Source organism: Pleurodeles waltl, chromosome 6, assembly GCF_031143425.1.
Source record: "Pleurodeles waltl isolate 20211129_DDA chromosome 6, aPleWal1.hap1.20221129, whole genome shotgun sequence".
Lineage (NCBI taxonomy): Eukaryota > Metazoa > Chordata > Amphibia > Caudata > Salamandridae > Pleurodeles > Pleurodeles waltl.
In genome coordinates, this window is record NC_090445.1 from 413,877,161 (window position 1) to 413,899,422 (window position 22,262).

Consider the following 22,262-nt stretch of genomic DNA (forward strand, 5'->3'; position numbering starts at 1 on the left):
TAAATCCGGGCCTGGGCACCTGCTCAGATGTTTGGATTTGGTGAACCATCAAACAGGGTGTCTAAATCCAGATTATTCTCCAGAAACCTGGCTTTGTATGGAGTTTTCTACTACAAGGAGCATGTGATAAACCGTCTTTCTTACATTCTGTACAATTAGGGCCATGCCCGATGTTTTTTATCATGCAAAGGTTTTACCTTATCAAGCAATAAATATTTGACTGACTTAATTGTAGGACTCATAGTACAGCAATCAAGCAAAACAGCTTTTATCATCTGGGCACTTAAACAGTAGGTAGGAAACTCGGATTTGGCACGTGGTGCATTAGTACAGAGGATCCATTTAAGTGTGCGGACACAGTGTATCCTTCATAACATGTCTCTGTCTTGTATTTCACAGTCGCTCATCGAATCCCACAAGCACCCAGCCACGACATAGAGGCTGACCTTTGGTGCCATAGCTCTGCTTCTATGGCCTGATTGGCCCTGAGCACTGTGAGAGGCAATGTGCATGAAGGCAGTCTACAGGAGGTGTGGAAAGTCAGACTAGCCCCACGCAGCCCATACCATGGTTAAAACATTAAAAACGGGAAAGGGACTTATTTCATCCCCACTAAAATAAGAAGGGAGTGGATTTCTCTATTGGCAACTTATCCAAGGGGCAGAACAGCATGAGAGCAGCCTCCGTTTATAATTGAAAAACCTGGTTGTCTTGGGAAAATTCTCAACCTTGGTTGAATCCTGGCTAGGAGAGTTGTAACAGAAGGTAGCAGGGATACTTTTTAGGTTGAGCATAGCAGCGCGTAAGCGCTGCTTTCCGATCTGTTGCAATCTATTCTGTGGACTTTAACCATGCCCATCACTTTTGTTTCTGGGCCTGCCTTTCAAGAATCACTTGATGTCATTGGTAAATGCTTTATGTTTGTCCCACCTTGAGGCTAGCTTGTTACCGCCTTGGAGATTGACCCTGTTACATGGATTATTGTACGATCGGCCAGATAGTTTTGTGTTGGTGCACTATTTTTTCTTTTGCCTCGCAGCTTAGCTCATGGCGGTATGTTGTTTCTTCATCTTCCTTGGTTTCGGGCATCTTGCTGTTCCTTTGCGATGTCTGACGGGTCTTTTTTATTTTTTTGCACTTTTATGTAATGCAAACTTGACACGAAGGTATTGGAGCACTTTATTATTTTATTTATTTTTTGCAGTTTTATACAGCGCCAATTCAGTACAAAAGTATTACAGCACTTTGCATGAGCACTGGTTACATTACACAAGAACACATTCATTTTTGGCAGCAAGAGGAGATTAAGGGGGTTATTCTAACTTTGGAGGAGGTGTTAATCCGTCCCAAAAGTGACGGATTTACCACCAGCCGTATTACGAGTCCATTATATCCTATGGAACTCGTAATACGGCTGGTGGTATATCCGTCACTTTACTGTCACTTTTGGGACAGATTAACACTCCTCCAAAGTTAGAATAACCCCCTAAGTGATTTGCTCAGAATCGCAGGATGTTGAGCTGGCATCAAGACTCGAACCGTGTTCCCCAACTCCAAAGTCAGCAGCTCTGGCCCTTACGCCACATCCTCTCCCCTAGGGTTGTTTGTCTGATGTGTGTTCAGGTAGTCTGGGAATAACTCACTTTTTTATATAGCGCTTGGTAATATAGGTTCTGCCATTTCATAGTGTTACAAAGCAGGTGCCATTCTTAATATAATAGCTATAATTATTTTGCATCAACCTTGCAGAGATGAAAAAGCCATGTCAAAGTTTGTTTTTTTTGCAGTTTTATGTAGCGTGAACTTGACACAAAGGTATAAGAGCGCTTTATATTTTTTTGCAGTTTTATATAGCGAGAACATGATACAAAGGTATTACATCGCTTCATGTGAGCACCGGTTACATTACACAAGTACACATTCCTTTTTTTTTTTGGCAAGAGGTTATTAAGTGATTTGCCCAGAGTCACAGGATGTTGAGCCAGTGCCAAAACTTGAACTGTGTTCTGCAGCTCCAAATTCAGATACTCTAGCCCTTACGCCACATCCTCTCCCCTAAGATTCTTTCTCTGGTGCGTGTTGAGGCAGTCTGGGAATAACTCACTTTTTTTATAATGCGCTTGGTAATACAGATTCTGCCATTTCATAGTGCTACAAAGCAGGTGCCATTCTTAACAAAAGCGCTATAATTATTTTGCATCGACCTTGCAGAAATGAAAGAAGCTATGTGGGGTTGTATTCTGTGACATTCTCATTCTGTCAAAACCTCTGCAGTGGGTGCATTAACCAACTGACTTGAGTAGAGCTTAACACTAGGCAACAGCACATGCTCTTGATAATCTCTGGTGGGTCACCAACCAAGCATATAGGTTAGTTCTAAGCAAGAAGATGGCAAAAGGTGTTGTCTCCAAAATGGTGGAAAAGAATTTATGACTCCAGACCCAAGCACTTCACGTCCTCAAGTTTGATAGCAAAAAACATCTAGCCTTCAGATGTAAATTGGGCCCCTTCAAATAGCGTTCCATTAGCGCAAACTCAATACAAAGGTATCACAGAGCTTTACATGAGCACCGGTTACAGTACACCAGAACACACTCATTTTTGGTAGCAAGGAGAGATTAAACGATTTGCCCAGAATCCCAGGATGTTGAGCAGGTAACAAGACACGTACTGTATCCCCAGCCCAAGGTCGGCAGCTCTTACCCTTAAGCCACATCCTCTCCCCTAGGGTTCTTTGTCTGATGCATGTTGGGGCAGTCTGGGAATAACTTGTTTTTTTAATATAGTGCTTAGTAATACAGGTTCTGCCATTAGATAGTGCTGCAAAGCAGGTGCCATTCTTAACAAAATCAGTATAATTAATTTGTAGATAAGCTGCCTCTTTTGTCTTTCTCTTTGTACACAGTCAATGTTTTTAAAAGTTAGGCTGGTATTGCCAATGTAGAGAAATAATTCCTTTAAAAGTTTAACACACAAAATACATGTCTGTCCCCTTTTCTTTGCTCCTAAATCTTTTTACCACTTCATTCGCCGGGTTAAATGCCACAGCGGTGCCTCTTTGTGGCTTGTTTGGTACTATAAATTTTAGGTACTCATACTACCAAAACACACAGTAAAAGATATTGTCATTTACAACTCCAATAACTCTAACTCTCACAAACGTGAGACCTTTTGCATTGCAAATGCTTGTTATTAAAGGTGGTGGGCTCCAGGGTGGAGCAGTTGGAGAGGCAAGATTGCCAAATGGAAGCAGACATGAGAACACGACTGAGCATTCAGACCAGGATTTCTGGAGCACTGCCCTACCTGGATTGCAGGGTGGAGTTCCTGAGGGGGTCTTAGGCTTACCAGTGACCACCCTCATAGAAGGGGTTCCTTAAGCTGATGGAGGAGTTTTTCACACAGTGAATCACTCTCTCTGGACTCTAAGAAGAGACCCTGATTAGAAAAGCCTATCATTTTCCTCTTAGGAAAATGCTCTTCAAGGATGGTAAAACTGTTGAGACCATCATGGTGGTTTGCAAGATATGATGTGATTATGAAAAAGGCTGAGATTGTAAGAGAACAGTTACAAATTGGCATTAAAAGGATTATTTTGTTTTGAGAATTGAGGGAGACTACGAAAGCCTGGAGGCAAGAACACTTGGTGGTAAGTCAGGCAGTTGTGACCTAAGGTGTCATCTCATTGATGTGATATCCAGCTCAAGGTGGGGAGAGAGAGAAAACTTTCTTCCTGAGAAACTCTGCAGTCTCCTAATTCGAAAGTACAACTTGAGGTGCCCTGCAGCAATGGTGGTCCGTGCTGGCACTTGTCCTGCTTGAGACCTCTTGTAGGTTACTCGAGCTCAATGGAGGGTGCAACTAATGCACAATGATATGCAATTGTTTTGTCTCTTTTTTCCATTGTAGTGTTGTAGTTCCTTCCTTTTTTCATGTTCTGTGACCTCTTTATACCATTACTTTACCCTTTCACTGCCTCCGTGCCCCTGACCCACCTTTGCTGCAGAATGAAGTTCGAGTCCCTCCACCACCCGCAGGCATCCGCCTGCGCCTCATCCCTGGTGCCTATTGGTAGGCGTATCTAGTGTGCATTGTACCTTGTATTTCGTTTTTTGTAAATCTTATTTCGTTTTTTGTAACTTGTATTTTGTTTTGTGCACTGTTTTCGGCGTTGCCTGTGCCCATTTGCTGCTCCTCTTCGTTTTGCCCTCTCTGATTATCCCTGTGCTCAATTCTGGCTCTTGCCGGTTATTTCGACCCTGCCGCTGCGTCCCCTGCGGCCCGCCCCACTCGCGTGCATCGTAACTTGTATTTAATTTTTTGTAAATCTTATTTTGTTTTTTGTAACTTGTATTTTATTTTGTGCACTGTTTTTGGCGTTGCCTGTGCCAATTTGCTGCTCCGCTTTGTTTTGCCCTCTCTGATTGTCCCCGTGCTCATTTACGGCTCTTGCCGGTTGTTTCGACCCTGCTGCTGCGTCCCCTGCAGCACCGACCCCCTCGCGTGCATTGTACCTTGTATTTCTTTTTTTTGTAAATCTTATTTAGTTTCTAGTAACTTGTATTTTGTTTTGTGCACTGTTTTCGGCGTTGCCTGTGCCCATTTGCTGCTCCCCTTCGTTTTGCCCTCTCTGATTGTCCCTGTGCTCAATTCTGGCTCTTGCCGGTTGTTTCGACCCTGCCGCTGCGTCCCATGCGGCCCCGCCCCACTCGCGTGCATCGTACCTTGTATTTCATTTTTTGTAAATCTTATTTTTTTTTTTGTAACTTGTATTTTATTTTGTGCACTGTTTTTGGCGTTGCCTGTGCCCATTTGCTGCTCCGCTTCGTTTTGCCCTCTCTGATTGTCCCTGTGCTCATTTACGGCTCTTGCCGGTTGTTCCGACCCTGCTGCTGTGTCCCCTGCGGCCCCGCCCCCCGCCAGAGGCGCACCAGGGGCAAGCCCATTTGCGCCTGTCCACGTCTGGACCGCGCCCAGCGCCCGTCCCCCTGGTCCACGCTCCTCCGGCCTCCCCAAGCACCACTACTCCTCCACAGAGCTCCTTACTCTCAACCTCAGCCGACACACCGCCTGCGCCCAGGCCAAGCCCAGACACACACACGGACCTTTCGCATGCCACTCATGCCACTTCTCCTGCACTCACAACAACAACACCAACAAGCACCACAACAACACCAAACACCCCAATCACCTCAACTGCATCCTCCTTAACACCCGCTCAGTCCACAAGCACACCATTGAGCTTTGGGACCTACTCACGACAAACTCTCCCGACATCGTCTTCCTCACTGAAACATGGATGAACTCCTCATCGGAACCCAACATCGCCACAGCCATCCCAGAAGGATACAAAATCACCCGTAGAGACCGTATCAACAAACCAGGAGGAGGAGTCGCCATAATACACAGAAATTCCATCAAGATTTCCACAAACACCAACGACACCCTAGACACCACAGAGCACCTTCACTTTCAGGTACACATCAACGCCAATACCACCCTTAGAGGAACTCTCATCTACAGACCACCAGGACCCCGCCCCACATTCTCTGACACCATCGCCGACACTATCAGCTCCCACGCCCTCGCCTCCACAGACTACCTACTCCTCGGTGAACTTAACTTTCAACTGAAAAGCACCCACAACTGCAACTCCACGGCCCTGCTGGACAACCTTGCGAACCTCGGCCTCAAGCCACTGGTCACCTCACCCACCCACTCAGCCGGGCACACGCTAGATGCCATCTTCACTTCCAGCAGCCACATCACCTTCACTCACACCACCAAACTCCACTGGACTGACCACCACTGCGTCCACTTCTCCCTCCTGAAGCCCACCACCAACAACATCCTACCCCCTACCAAAAGTGGAACAAGATCTCCAAAGAACAACTGACCTCCAGCCTCGCACAAGCTCCACCTCCCAGTACCAACTACCCCAACGCCGCCACCCTCAACCTCACACGATGGCTAGAAGCATGCGAGACTCCCTCACCCCACTCAAAATAACCAACAACACCCACACCAACAAGACAGCCCCCTGGTTCACTGCAGAACTTCAGTCTTCCAAACGAGAATGCTGAAAAATTGAGAAAGCCTGGTGCCAAGAACCCTCAGTGAACAACTTCTCCACCCTCAAATCAGCCATGCGCAAACATCACCAGCTCATCCGGACCACCAAACGATCCTTCTACAAAGAACGCATAGATGACAACGCACAAAACAGGAAGGAACTTTTTGCCATCATCAAAGAACTCACCAAACCCAAATCCTGCGCCATCGACCCTCCACACTCCCAAGACCTCTGCAACTCCCTCTCCAACTACTTCCACCACAATATCGCAGACATACACAACAGCTTCACATCGTCATCACCCACCATCACCACCATCGACACAGCCAACACCACGGCTCCCTGCCACACCAACGTACTGAACACCTGGACCCCCACCAATGACGAAGAAACCGGCAAAACCATGAGCTCCATCCCCTCAAGCTCCCCAACAGACCCTTGCCCCCTCCACATCTTCAACAAGGCCAGCCAAATCATCGCTCCCCAGCTCTGGGCCATCATCAACAGCTCCTTCAAGACCGCAACCTTCCCAGATATTTGGAAGCACGCCGAAGTCAACGCTCTTCTCAAAAAACCCAAAGCAGACCCTGAAGACCTCACAAACCAGACCCTGAAGACCTCACAAACTACCTACCTATCTCTCTACTCCCCTTCCCCGCAAAGGTCGTAGAGAAGATAGTAAACATACAACTGTCTCGCTTCCTAGAAGACAACAACATACTCGATGTCTCCCAGTCTGGATTCCGCAAAAACCACAGCACCGAGACCTCCCTCATCGCCTGCACAGACGACATCAGGACCAGATTGCACAAAGGCGAAACGGTCACCCTCATCCTCCTAGACCTCTGGGCAGCTTTCGACACCGTATGCCACCAAACCCTTCGCACACGCCTCTTCGACGCCGGAATTCACCACAAAGCCCTGGACTGGCTCACCTCCTTCCTCTCCAAAAGAACCCAGAGAATCGCCTCCCTCTATTCCGGTCTACGGCCACTAAGACCATCTGTGGGGTCCCCCAAGGATCCTCCCTCAGCCCCACCCTCTTCCATAGCTACATGGCTCAACTCGCCAAAATAATCCGCCCCCATGGCCTCACCATCATTTCATATGCTGACGACACCCAGCTCATCATCTCCCTCACGAGGAACCCATCTACCGCCAAGAATAACCTACACGCCGGACTACGCGCCATCGCTAACTGGATGATAGCAAGCCACCTCAAATTGAACTCAGAAAAAAACGAGATCATCATCTTCGGTCCCAACAAGACAGCATGGAACGACTCTTGGTGGCCCACCACCACCAACACCCACCACCCATGCACGCAATCTCAGCATCATACTGGACTCATCTTTCTCCATGACTCAGCAAATCAACGCCATATCATCCTCCTGCTTTAACACCCTTCGCATGCTACGCAAGACTTTCAAATGGATTCCTTTAGAAACAAGAAGAACAGTCACCCACGCCCTCATAAGCAGCAGACTGCCCTCTACGCTGGGACCACAGCTGGGACCACAGCCAAGCTTCAGAGAAAACTCCAGTGCATCCAGAACGCAGCTGCACGTCTCATCCTCAACCTCCCTCGCCACGAACACATCTCCGCACACCTCAGATCCCTACACTGGCTGCCCATCAACAAAAAGATCATTTTCAAAATCCTTGTCCATGCTCACAAAGCCCTCCTACCTCAACGAATGAATCAACTTCCACAAACCAACTCGACAGCTCCGCTCCACCTACCTCGCTACAGTCCCCTGCATCCAACGCACCACCTCTGGCGGCAGATCCTTCTCCCACCTTGCCGCAAAAACCTGGAACTCCCTCCCCACCAACCTACACAAGACCCAGGACCTCCTAATCTTCAGAAAGCACCTCAAAACATGGCTCTTCGAGCAGTAACCCCCTCCTCACCCCCAGCACCTTGAGACCCGACTGGGTGAGTAGTGCGCTTAAGAAATTTATTTGATTGATTGATTGATTTCACTCAATTCTGTGTTACCTATGCCATTTTCATACTTTCCTTTTGCTTCACAGGGTGCAAATTTGTAGCAAAAGATCTTCTTTTACGACTTGGTATCAGATTGCCTAATTGAACATAGGTCACATCATAACATCAGAGACGAGTTGCAAATAGTTGGTACTCAATTTGCTATAACTATTTGCAACCTGTCCCTGTATGTGGGGCCCCTAGTGTCTAGCATGTGAATCTTTAAACGCCGTTGGGGTTGTTTCCTGGCCCTCTGTCAATCTTCAGTTGAAGATGTATACTCGCTTAGATTTCAAGTCAGCCAGAGTATTTAGGGCTAATGCAAACTTGAATACCTCACTAGAGAAACAAGGAGAAAACGAGGAAGGGGAAGAAAGAACACAGGAGTGGCTTTTTGTGGTGGTGCACCATCTGCAGTTCTTGGAATGAAATGGCGTTTACCACAGGGTTAGTTCACCAAATGTGATACGCGCAATATAAGGGAAGAGTTCTAGGTAAGTACAGTAAAATTGGAAGGTAAGTGTACATGGAAACACCTCGTAATAATCATGCAGTGAAAAGTTTGTGGATTTACCTCAGTTCAGAGCAAAAGAGGCAGTTATTAGACCAGATGGCGACCGGAACAGAGCACTAATCCCTAGGAGACTGCCCACCTAGCAGCAGACAAATGGTAAATTCCCAAAAATCCTAGTAAATGAGGACTAACAAGAAAGTCCTCGGAGAAAGGACTTACCTTGAAATATGCAGGAGCCAATACGACTACGAATCATTGCCAGTCAAAGCGACATTTATTCAGTCCGGTTAATTATGTGCTCTGCCACCACTGACCAACAAAGGTATTCCTAATCTAGAAAGTTTCCTTACAAAAAGTTATTACAATTCTAATGTTTCCCAAAGTCCACTTCCCAGTCTTCTGAAGGTTACCAAAACCTTCCACGCCTAAACTAGGCCCGCGCTGCCCGTGTTTTCCATCGGGCATTTTCCTGTTGGGATGGAGCATTTGTGGGCCTTTTTTAGTTCAGGTGGCCGCTGCTTGCACCTACGTCACTTTCTGCAGCTTGCGCAGGAAAATTAGAGCAGACACCAGGGGCTTCAGGAAAGAAAGAGAGTAGAGCGAGAGAAGAAGAGAGAGTTGAGAGAGTGAGGAAGAAGAAAGCAGGCCTGGTTTCAAATTTTTGACAGGGTTGCTAGTGGTTCCGATTAAGGCCCTGGTAAACTAAACTGAATGATCCTATAGTTTAAGTGGGATGTGAGACAGCCAATATGTGAATGGGTGCAGAAGGCACAAACAGGCCTCATTATGGGTGAATGCCTCCATGTGCCCTGATCATTCATTAACTGAAATCCGGGGACCCTGGAATGTGATTGCGTTTTCTCTTTTCTTCCTGTTTCATAATTTCAACAGCCCTCTTTACTTACTTGTTAATAAAAGTCCTACTGATTTTTGAAGTTATAGCACTGACAGATCATTGTGTTTATTGCGTAGTGCTTGCTGTGAATCTAACCCCTGGTACTTCTAAACCTTAATTGCTCAGCTTGCTATTCCTATAGAATCAGTTGCCCAAATGGAGCATTGATTTGTGCAATTCATAGCTCTGGGACAGTAGGGGTAAACAAAAGGTCCCCCAAGGTATGCTTGCCAGTAACACTGAGGGTCCCAGAGACGCCCCAAATAGCATCAGATTCACTCTTATTTGCCGTTACATATACTTCATTCTTCAATCCTCCCCCTCCTCATCGTATCTCTCTCTTCTTCCCGAACTCATCCATCCACCAATACCTGTCGCCTCTTTGCACCTAACCTTCCCTCCATACCATTAGTCACTTTTGCATTCATCCAAAAATCCGAGGTATCTAGCCCTTCATCAATTTATCCATCGCTTTCTTTCCTCGTCCATCCCCCTCTACTGATTTATATCCATAACCTCGCTTCCTCTCTTCCTCGCTGCTTCCATCATCTGATTTGGCCACCCTCGTTCCACCTCTAAGTCTCTACGCTATCCAACTCTGCATTCTTTTCTTTTATACCCCCTCCTCTTTCGACAAATCCTATCACGTTTTCCCTTAACCCTTAAGTTCGTCCTTGCATTCCCCGCTCCCTGCATCAATTTCAAATGTTTCCTTCTCCCGTCCATTCCTCCGCAAACATTCATCATACCTCTTTCGTAGCTCTCTCTGTCACCGTCATTCAATGTTTGCAGCTCTCACAAGTTTACCTCACCCTGGCAAGTGGCTGGTTAAAGGCAGACTCGCTTGATTGGTTTAATTTGGGCCTGTGGAGCCAATCAGAGGCGGCAGGTACAAGGAGCTGGCGCATGACTGGCTCCTTGTGGGAGCAGGGCACCCCACTGCTGTCCTCCACTTCTGATAGTGAGAAGGAGTGGGGGATCTGCAACCACTGAGCGGCGGGGGAGGGGAGCTTCGGGCTGTGATCAGCCTGGGAGCTTGGAGAACGGGAAGAGGAGCACCTCCCTTTACTTCTCTGCATCCATCTATATATTCTTCCATCCCGCGGACGCAGCGAGAGCTGCAGGCTCCTGAGATTAGCATCCCTCATCCTGAAGGCGGAGGAGCATCTCTGCAGAGGACACCGCGCGCTGCAGCGATCAAAGAAAGAGACCGCTTCAGTCACCCTCAGTTTAGGACCTGTCGCATTCGGATGGATCTGCACGCAGAGCCCAGGCAGGCCACTGCAGGGAGTAGATAGGCACTGTGAAATTCATTCTGCATCCCCACTGCCTGGAAAGGGACCAGCGCAGCCAGACCTCTCTCAAGACTGCGCACTGCACGCTGGGCTCCTCCTCGGAGATCTGACGAAGCCCCCCCAGAGCGAATAGAGCACCACAGAGCGCTTCCCTCGCCCTGAATGTCCAGGACACATTGCAGGAGGAGAGCCCGTCTCCGTCGCAACTGCACCCAGTGCTCGGCGCAGCAGGCTGGGCTCCACGGCTGAGGTCTGACAACCCCCCACAGCGAAGACAGGAGCACGGCTCTCACCCTTCTCCCCTGAGTCACACCTGTCCAATCGCCCACCACAGGCTGGGCTCTGCAGAGGAGTGAACACCTCGGCGGTTTGTTGTCTACCGTGGCGCGCACTCCAGGCCCGGACATATTCTGGGACCTTGTCGAGCCCACCATTCATCGTGTTATATGGACTAAGGCGCACGAATAGTCGTTCATCGAAGGCGTGCGTGAAAAGGGAGTTTTTATACTGCACAGGAGCATTATGAGAGACATTCTTTGTGGTGCATTAACATAAACATTAGAACTGGCGGGACTTCGCCATCCTTGCTTCCTTGGCCACCGCTGGGACTCCGACCTCGCTACCCCCTCCCCGGGGGCTGTCTCGGCCAGATCTTTGGACAGGCCGGGTCCCACACTGCACACACCCTGGCCGTGAGGTGGGCTTGGGACACCTGGAACCTTCCACATGACCCCTCTTTATACAGCAGAGGACACGCACAGAGAGAAGCAGTGAAGAAAATTGAAAGCAGCCAGCAGGAGGCGACCAATCCGTGTATCCCAGTCCACCTTCCATGGCCCTGTGAAGGGCAGTCATCATGCTGGCCCAGTGACAAGTAAATGAGGTACCGACGAGGTCCAGTGATGAACCTGTGTTTCCCCCAAACCTGTGCAGACTGTAAACAAAAGCAGCATTCCAGGGTCACTGGGCTTAATAGCAGAGCTTGAGTCAGATGTTTAGTACTTCCGCCTGGGAACACACACTGCGGAGGCCTCCCATTGATTGCATGGGGTCACAGCTTACCGAAGCAGCCCCGCTGTGAAGTGTTGCAGACTGCTGAAACACCCCTCCTTTCAAGGGCCGGACAGCTAAGGCATCCTTACTGCCAATCGTAACAGACTGCTAAGACTTATTTGCTGTGCAGGGTCACAAACTGATGAGACATCCTCACTGCCTGCGGACACAGAGAGCTGAGACATCCATGCTGTTCAGGACAACACAATGCTGACGCAACTCAGTGCACAGTCTTATGAGATACCCTGCTGCTAAAGGTCACCGACTGCTGAGACATCCCAGCAGTTCAGAGTCGCAGACTCCTAAAACATCACTGGGCTCTAAAGCCACAGCCTACTGAGACATCCCTGTCCTAGGGACAAAGACTGCTGAACATTCCCACTGTCCAGTGCCACAGAGTGCTGAAACACCCCTTGTGCCCAGAGGCACAGGCTGCTGAGGCATCCCAGCAGTACAAAGCCACAGACTCCTAAAACATCACTGGTGTCCAAGGCCAGAGACTACTGAGACATCCCAAGTACTCAGGGACACAGACTGCTGAATATTCTTAATGTATAGAGACACAGAATGCTGAGACATCCATGTTGTGCAGGGCCACAGACTGATGAGGTATCCCCGCTGACCCAGAACCGTGCAGGGCTGAAGCATCCTTGTTGCCTGGGATCTTACTCACGTGAGGTAACCCTTTGAAAAAAGAGATTTTCTGGCCAAAATCGTTAGCTCAGTGAACCAGGGATAGAGGAATAGACTGCAAACCGTCCGTCTAGGAATATTAGGGACCGGTGGTCTGCAAACATGGGCTGATTCCACCCAGATCCCTTGCTATACCCCTTCCCCTGCACCGATGCAACATTTCTGACTCTGGTGCAATGCAACATAAAAGAGCAGCTGAGCCCCCACGACCACTGTGAGCCGCTGCTGGCCAGCTGCGGGTAATGACAGCATGATACCGGTGACTAATGCTTCAGCAAGAGGTGGCGGGGGGCCATCCCTCCCCAGCTAACTGCATCACCGGAACAGCCACCCTTTGCTGGCTCGCCAGCTCCTGCCGGCCCTGCCAACCTCAGAGAGGTGCGTCAATGCTCTGTTCTGTGAAATCACTATGTGGTCCCAACACACTCCCTGGTCTTTGGCAGGGCTAGTGTCCACTTCCTCCTGGCTCTTGGCCCTGTGTCTGATGAGCTTGCGGGCCCTGGGTGTAGAGGGATCAGAGCTGAACTGCCGCACAACCTGCATCTGCGCCAGCAACATTGTCAGCTGCTCAAAGAAAGAGCTGGTCACCATCCCAACCAGACTGCCACGTTACACTGCCATCTTGGACCTCAGCTACAACAGCCTGACCCGGCTGAGGGCTGAGTGGCTACATGCCCCCCTGAATCGCCTGCACTCTTTGCTGCTCAGTCACAATGAACTCACTTTTGTATCCACGGAGGCCTTCCTGTTGGTACCCCACCTTAAGCACCTCGACCTCTCTTCTAACAAGATCAAGGCCTTGGAGGAGAATCTCTTCAGCGAACTACAAGAACTACAGGTGTTGCTGCTCTACAATAACCTCATTGCCCACATCGACAGGACCGCCTTTGATGATATGTCCAGTCTGCAGAAGCTCTACCTGAGCCAGAATCACATCACTCGATTCCCTCTGGAGTTAGTCAAAGATGGCACTAAGCTGCCCGAGCTGCTTCTCCTTGACCTCTCATCCAACAAACTCAAGACGTTGCCGGTGCCGGACTTGAAGGAATTGCCAGCCTGGATCAGGAATGGCCTGTATCTCCACAGCAACCCACTAACCTGCGACTGCCAGCTCTACAGCCTCTTTATGCATTGGCATATTCGCCAGCTCGTGTCCGTGGTGGACTTCCATGAGGACCTCAAGTGTGTCATGATGACCTCTGAAAAGCCTACAGTGAGCATCTTCAGCCTCGATGGGGTGCAGTTAATGAACTGCAGCGTCATCAAAGAGTCTGACGTGGAAGCCTACCTGGGGGAAACTGTGACCATCGACTGTGACACTAAGCAGAGGGGGATGACACAGGTCTGGGTTACCCCTAACAACGAACTAGTGCCACCCAAGGCCAGCCACAGCACAAACAGGACCATGGCAGTTTTGGGCAATGGGAGCCTGCAGATCCGCCCAATCCGGGTTGAAGACAGAGGCACATACACCTGCTACGCTCAGAGTGAGATGTTTAATGAGACACTGTTTGTCACCCTGATGGTGTACAACTTCACCCAACATGGGCACCAGGACACCCTCAACACAGCCTACACGACCCTGGTTGGCTGTATCGCTAGCGTCATCTTGGTGCTCATCTACCTGTACCTCACTCCCTGCCGCTGCTGCTGCCGGGGGGATGAGAAGAAAGAGAATGAGGACAGCATCCATTCCTCCATGTTGAGCGCCACTCCCAACCACGAAACAGCCAGTGACAAGGTGGCCCTCAATAGACATGTTGCTTTCATTGAACCCTCTGGCAACCTGCAAGGCCAGAATGGCAAACTCAAGCCCAACGGTGCCCAGGAGGGTCCAGATGGTAAGCGCACACAGAAGCCGCCACGGAAGATGTCAGACCCCGGCTCTGTCAGCTCTGCCTTTTCAGATACCCCTATTGTGGTTTGACTGCCACATGAGAGAAGGAGGCACCATATTGAAGCCATGTCAGAGGGGGAAGGGTGAGTGTGATAAGAGTTTAGATATTGTAGAGGGAGGTGAAGATTTCTCCTTACCCAGTCCTGCAAGGCTCCCTTGTACTCCTTCAGACATACCTCCTTTTTACAAAGTTACTGACAAGCAAGCCATAAAACAAGCTTCTGAAAGCCTGTAGAGCTAAGGCGGATTAAGCCATGTCTGCCCTTTTCCCAAATCTACTGATCTTTCAGAGGCACAGGCCTGTGTGGCAATCTTCTAACTTCCCTGTAGTCCAGTATTGTGTCTCCTAAGAGTCTGGTGTCTTCATCTGGGATCAGCATGCCCTCAAGCATACCCCCAAGGCTTTCGCAGCTGGATATGAAGGGGTCCTATTTGGGACCACCGATCATCCTTGCCCTGTCATCATAGCCAACCCAGAAGGCATACATTTCCTCTTGTTATTTCCTTTGCTGCCCCCAGTGCACTCATTGCGATGCAAGAGGGCCCAGATGTTATGGTGACTCCTTAATGATAGTCTTCTTCGTGGTGTTGCATCACTACGCTAGGGTGATAACATTGTGCTATCTCACTGGTGTCAGGAATGCCAGTCGTTGACTTCACACATTGCTTGTGATTAGCTCCCACCTGCTGCAATGCCACATCTGCCTTTGTGATGCTGTCGCTTCAGAAGGTGTATGCCAGGTTGTGATGGAGCACTGGTGTTCTGAATGCCATTCACCCAGCTCGCCCGCCCCATGTGTTGTCACCAGCTGGCGCATCCCAGTCTCAATAATTGCACCCTCGGCTCCGCTGTGCCTGACAACTTAATGGCCACACTGTGGACACTAATTATTGTAATGTTTCAACATTTAAAGCACACATCAGGAGCTTTGAACAGCCCGTAAAATGCAAGCTCTCTGCAATATATGATCATGATGTCAAGCGAGACATCTCTTCCCCAGTGCAGTCGAACCCAAGGTTCCAGAATTAAGCAACAATTAGCATCTCTCCTTCCTCGAGGCACATCTGCACTCTCCTAAAAACTACCACACTAAACACAAACGATCTTACAAAAAAACAACAAAACCAATTTTCATTCTCCTTAAAAGGCACACAACAAATAAATATACGCCTTGATAACCACAATAGTTCCGTACACTATTCACGCTATCGTAACATGGTGGGCACTGGTATAGTAAAAGTAACAGTACCCGCCTAATTTCAGCACAACAAACACATCTCCATTTTATTGGAACAAACACAACACGTAGCCGGGCCATCACTTACTGTGCGCGCCGCAGCCATCAACATAACAAACATGACTTCTCCAGAATAACACCAAACATGACAAGAACCATTTCACCATCCCTGACACCAAAATAATGGCATCTATACACCTGTACACTCTGCACAACCAAAACATTTTCGCTTTCCTGATCAACAGCAAAAACATCTTAATGTTCCTTATAGGCAACAGAAAAACACACTGTCACTTTCTTAGCCATCAGCACAACCGACACAGAAAAACTCTCCTAAAAATGTACAAAGCAACCACCCTACCCCCAATTATCAACACAAATGTAACGAACAGAAGCAAAGTCCCCTAAGTGCAACACACATAATAACATTCTTATTCTTACAGATCGACAAGCCGAGCTCTTCAAAATCATAAACACATCCTAATTCTAGTGATTAAAAAAACAACAACAAACAAAAATGCACACATCGGTTCTGGTAATCATAAATGCAAGAGAAGCGCTCCAGTTCTCTTAGCCTCCTACTCACTCCACCAACAAATACATCTCCGTATCTTTTCCCAAAAGCGAAGAGATGAAATCGCATATTTTTCTTTCTAACCACTGAACCATCAGTTGTTGACCCGGCGCTGAACCAATTAACACTGCAAAAGCATATTATCCCCCTAAGCATGTAGACCAAATAGAAATCTCTAAATGTAAACACAAACATCAGACAGCTACCCCCAACTGACTCAACCAACAAATGCAGTGCCAACCCCTTGCAGGAAAGACCCTTAATGTTGTCTGATTTCTTTTAGGGAAATCCATCTGTGGTCTCTTTACACTGTCCTAGGGAAAGCACAGTGTTTTCTCTTTCTGCGCAAGGCCATCTGTCTGCCATTTCCTCACACCCCTCCCCGGTGGACAACATGAGTGCCTTCCTCCCATGCTTTCATGGTAGAATCCTGATAACAACAATAACAGCAATATGTGTGGCCCAATACTTTCAAACTTGCTTTTCTCTCGGGCTGGCCCACTACATCCCCCCAATCCCTTAAACAACCCCCTTCCCGCTCCACGACTTTTCATCTCCCTGAAAAAAAGCCCCTGTATTGTCACTTCACTCTAAGCTATCTTTCATCCTGGCAGAGCAGATTTCACGGTGTCTGCCCACCACGCATCCATTTAATGAACAGCCCCAGTCTGTCTGGGCCAGCTTAATGGTGCCAGTGACGACGCCATCTATGTCCTTACAAGGGTAGGTCTGCCTGTCCTTCAGTCACCAGGTATTTTATATGATACCTTGTCAGCCCCTCTGGAGCAACGGCGCTCACTTCTGGAGACCCCACCTTTTCAAAGCAGACCCTCTGGAGTAAATCCAGTCACCTCTGATGACCATGCCCCTCCAGGAGATGAGGTTTATGTCACCCTCGAGTGTGGCAGAGCTAAACATCTGGAGTCACCCCACCCATGGGACCTCTTTTGGTTTGTAGCACCCTTAGTCCAGACTGGGGAGTTCGGTCTTCCAGAGTAGATGGTATGTGTATCTGTATTATTGTCGGCTGAGTCTGTCTGTCGAGAGCGTCTGTCACCCATATGTGTGGTGATCACCTTTGTCCAGTACAGACCCTCTCTGACCGGTGATTTCTTTAAGGACATCACCACAGACGTCCATCCCTGGTCTGCTGTTTACTGTATGTTGACTTCTAGTCGTATGTTGTTTCATGCTGACTTTGTGTAGATGCAACCCTCCCCCGCATGACTGTCAACCATGTTCTCTGGTGCATTCTCATGGATAAGTCGGTTTCGCTCTGTACTAAAGTCAGGCGGCACAGAACATTGGTCTGGTTCCCTGAGAAGCTTAGTGTCGATGTTTGGCAATAACCCCGGAAGGACTTTCCTGCACTGAAGATGTCTTCCTGTCTCCACATCCGTCTGTCCTCTTTTGGAAAAAGACCCTTTACAGTCCCAAGGCACGAGCTACGGATTTAAACTTCACTGTGACTGGAACAGTAGCCTATGCGCGGAATTCTTAAAAAGACCTTACAGAATAAACTTGTTTGGCATGAGGAGCACTGCAGCATGGCTGTGCGAGAGCTGCATGGATCCAGGTGAGAAGAGTCTGCAAGACCTGGGGTGCTGGGATACGGGTATTTGGGAGGGTGGCCCAGTCCCTGACTTTAGGTATATGACATGTCATAGGTGGGCTCCTATGCCCGTGGCATAGTTTGTGGTCTAGTGGTGGGCGGTAGTACCACATGTTATGTTGTAGGCCTTGTGTGTAGCATCGTTGGTAGGCCACGGTGGGTGGGGGAAGGCAGTTAGGACATCAGATGTTTTGCTATAGGATTATGAGCAAATATCACATGATGGACACCCAGTCCCAGAGCACACACAGAAGCGTGACAGGGCAGGACACGTAGGACCCAGCCCACATAGACGATCTCATATCCCTTTACGCTGGGTGTAGGTGGAGTACCAGGAGACCTTACATATATTCTACTCTGACGTGCAGCAGTAAGTGTGCAGCCACCCTATGTCTTCAAGAAATGTCACCTGACTGTATCCCATCTGAAGCCCCATGACGGCTGCATATTGAACCAAACAAAGCCAACCACTGGTCTAAATGGTAAATATAAGACTGCATTTACTGCTGTGCTCCAAACACAGTCATCCTCGGGCATGAGAGAGTCTCATAAGGCTGCGTCCCTACTATAGAGTTTAAAATATAGCATTCCTAGGGCCAGAGGTACTCTCACAAAGATGCACTTTCACTGTTTTGCTTTAAACACAGCCATCTCTGGTGCCCGAGAGACTCTTACAACGACGTACCCTCACTCTTGATCTTGAATCACATCCATACCTGGGCACCGAGGGACTCATACAAGGGTGCACACTCACTGCTTTGCTTCTAAAACAGCCATCCATGGCCCCAAGGGTCTCACAAGCGTCGGTACCATCACTGTTAGCACCAGTCACATTTAGAGACACAAATGACAGCCAGCCACGGGCCCTAGAGGGCTTCACATCCACACACGAGGAGGGCGGCCTCTGTCTCCTCCTGTGCTGCAGTCACAGCGTTGAACGATAGACCGAGCAATGCCAGCTCAGGGATTGAAAACACTCCACCACAAAACCCACGACCAGACGCTGCGGTATTTATAGCCGCCGCAGGGTTTGGATGGTGTTGAGGAGCCTCGAACATAAGGTGCTGCCATGCGTGACGAGAGGACCGGGCTCTGAGCTGCACAAGGGCGTGTGGGGATGAGTGCTGAAGGAGCCTGCCTCACTGGGTGATATGGTAGAGGGGAGTTTATCGCATGGGGGAGTGGATGGCCAGATATCACTACTGGAGTCGGAGTTTGGTGCTGGGTGTAAGAGGTGAGCCTTTTCAGGTTTCCCAGGTCCATGTGTGAATAGCTGCTCCAGTCAAGATTTTTTTACCTTTGAATTCTGGGACTTGTAGTCTTGTTTATTCCTTTATAAAACCATAGAGGTTAGCGCTAAGAAGTATAACTCTGATGGGATGAGTGCCAGGAGGGTTTGGTGGGTGACCAAACAGTTAACAAGTGACTCCTGGAAGGGTTAATGCCATTCTTTTGGGGGTAGTGTGTGTGTTATGTGTGTGGGTAACCTGAGACCATGATTAAAAGGACACGTTTGCCCTATTCGGGTTTCCACGTAACCACACACTGAATTCTAGGAGTTCTGCCCCTGGTTCACTTTAGTGGAACACAAGTGAAAACAATGATTTTTAAGTGGCAAGTCTGTAAGCATTGCATTCTTGAGGAAATTAAATTATGTGATACCTTTCGGTGTATGCTAATAGAGCTGCCTACTGAGGTGAGAGGCTGACAGGGGGTTTCGTAGCTGCAAGGAATTCTGTCTCAGTGGCGACTGGTTGTTTACACCTTCATTCAACGCAACTGAGCACTGTCTGTGCTGGGGCTGTCCTCTGGCAACCTAGTGCATTCTGCATGGTGCCCTGCTCACATGGAGCATGGTGACAACATTTGGAGGGGTTGGTCTGATAGAATGATTATCTGGTGATGGGCGACTAATGGGCATGGTGGGTGTGGGGTAGGTGGGGTGAGAGGCCGTGTAGGGGCCTGATGGGGCTGGTGACTGTAGAGGGCTCAGCCTCTGCTCAGATGAATGGCAGGGCTGTAGAATGCTTAAGTTTCCCAGTTCTAATTGTGAGTAGCAAGTCCAGGCTAGGTTTTTCTTTTCAGTCTCGGACTGGTAGTTCAGTTGACTCCATTAAAAAATGAGGGCTACAAGTCTCACAATGCAAAAAACACCCTGGACTAGATGAGCTGCTCCTGCATGGGCATGGGAAAAGGTATGGGGGTGTGGTCCACTGTGTGAGTGACAGAGGTGGGGTGTGCTGAGAGGAGAGGTCTGCTACTTTGTGTACTGGGTCGTCTGCTGAATGAATGGATGGAGTTATATATGGGTCTGTGGCTGAGGAAGGGCCTACAGCATTCATCGGCTTCAGTCACTTTTCAAAGGTGATTGGTCGAGCCGAGAATAACTCCCAAATGGCCCTATGTCATGGATGATGCTTGCAGTCAGTCTTGGCATAGTGGTCAACAGCGCATTTCATCCTGGGACTTATTGTTTAGCGTTTAACATTTTTAATGGATCCGAATATCCCATTCCGTAAAGTACGGTTGCCTTAAAAGCCAGGACTAGCTGAACGTTTAAAACATGACATGAGGCTACTTGACAGTAGGGGCTTGCTAAGATGAATGACAGATGAGGGGTCTGATATGCTGATTGTGAGGCTGGCCTCCGTTATGGTCAGTGAGTGAGGGGCCAAGGAGGAAAAGGTCTGCTGGGTTACTGCACAGGGGCTGGGTCTGCTAGGGTGGGCTTATGTGAGAAGTGGAATCAGGGGAGGGATGGAAGAGTGAACAGTCTGCTGGGGAGAGTAGCCTGTTTGGAGTCTCCTCTGACAATAGGGTGACCATGTCACTCCAGGTCATTAAGGACACTGTTTCCAGTCCTGGACTTTTATGCAATAGCCTGAAGCATTAGGGGTGCTGCAGTCTTGTTTTGCTTACGTTGACTCAATGTGAGTAACACATCTGAAATCAATGACTTGTAGATCAGAAGCTCAGGACAGGAGACAGAGGGGGTCATTATGACCCTGGCGGTATTTGACCACCAGGGCCAAAACGACGGGAGCACCGCCAACAGGCTGGCGGTGCCTCCCTGCGTCTTTGGACCGGGGCGGTAGAGCCGCAGTCGCACCGCCGCGGCCGACGGTATACCGCCATTTTAGCCCCGGCGGAGCTAATCCGCAAGGGCAGCGCTGCAAGCAGCGCTGCCCTGGGGATTATGACTCCCCTACCGCCAGCCTGTTTCTGGCGGTTTGCACCGCCAGGAAGAGGCTGGCGGTAAGGGGATTCAGGGGGTCCCTGGGGGCCCCTGCACTGCCCATGCACTTGGCATGGGCAGTGCAGGGGTCCCCAGGCAGAGCCCCGTCGCGCATTTCATTGCCCGAAATTTCGGGCAGTGAAATGTGCGACGGGTGCTACTGCACCCGCTGCACATCAGCATTGCCGCCGGCTCAATAACGAGCCGGCAGCAATGTTGATGTGACATGTCCGCTGGCCCAGCGGAAATGTCAAAATAGGGAGCCAGCCATACCGCCAGCAATGGCTGTATTCTGGCACCCGCAACCTCGGCGGTCTGCCATGCAGACAGCCGAGGTTGTAATGACCCCCAGAGTCTGTAATGACCTTATCAAAAGGCACACACACCTGCTTTTGTTGCCCTCGGGGGACTTTGGTATTACAGAACGGGCTGTAGACACTTGCATCGCCCCTTCTGTAATACAGATCATGCTGGCGCTAATGTAGCGTAGGTGAAATCTCAAGAGACATTCATTTATTTGCATTGAGGCATGGCTGCATGCAAATATTGAAACACTATGACCATGCACAGCACCATATTACAGATGGGGGCAGACGTAAAGGAGCTGTCAGGGAGCGCACTATCTGAGGGCATCCCATGGAAAGGGAGAAAGATGGTCATGTGGATCCACTCGACAGTGATCTGCAACCAGGTACAATCACTCCCTGCAGGGGGATCTCTGTCCCCATTTTTAATTTCAGGTTGGCTTGCCGCCTGCCAAGTGAAAGGCTAACCGGCAGCTCCAAACAGCCGGTCGCCAATCACTTATGCGTGGCCGCCAGAACAGGCATGTGTTTGCAGCTGGGTGGGGGGCAGCGCATTCATTGTAAAAGGGTGTCCGTGTAAAAAGATGCGCCGCAGCACAGAACAGATCAGTGCTCCCTATGTTTGATAAGGTCTTGAAGTGAGGTGGTCACTCTATCTAGTGAAAACATGCAACACCCTGTTTTTAGGGTTGAGCTTGCGACAGCATGCTCTAGCACATGCATCTTGCTTGCAAGACGCTCTTGTAAACAGAAAAGGGCTTGGAGCCCTGTTGCTTACATTTGTTGGCTTCTGTGGCACTCTTTCTTTACAGACTTGTAATTGATCACTGCAGGCATCTCATCATTTCTGTTCCTGTCCATGGAGCAGAGACCAAGCACTGATTGATT

The 22,262-nt window shown here is 49.1% G+C and overlaps 1 protein-coding gene across 1 annotated transcript; it reads left to right on the forward strand.

The window, feature by feature from the left end:
• The first annotated feature begins 10,484 nt into the window (after positions 1-10,484).
• AMIGO1 (adhesion molecule with Ig like domain 1) lies at positions 10,485-19,747 on the forward strand. Its single transcript, XM_069238363.1, has one exon. It carries the CDS (start codon positions 12,923-12,925, stop codon positions 14,438-14,440), a length of 1,518 nt encoding a protein of 505 aa, XP_069094464.1. The 5' UTR covers positions 10,485-12,922; the 3' UTR covers positions 14,441-19,747.
• The last annotated feature ends 2,515 nt before the right edge of the window (positions 19,748-22,262 follow it).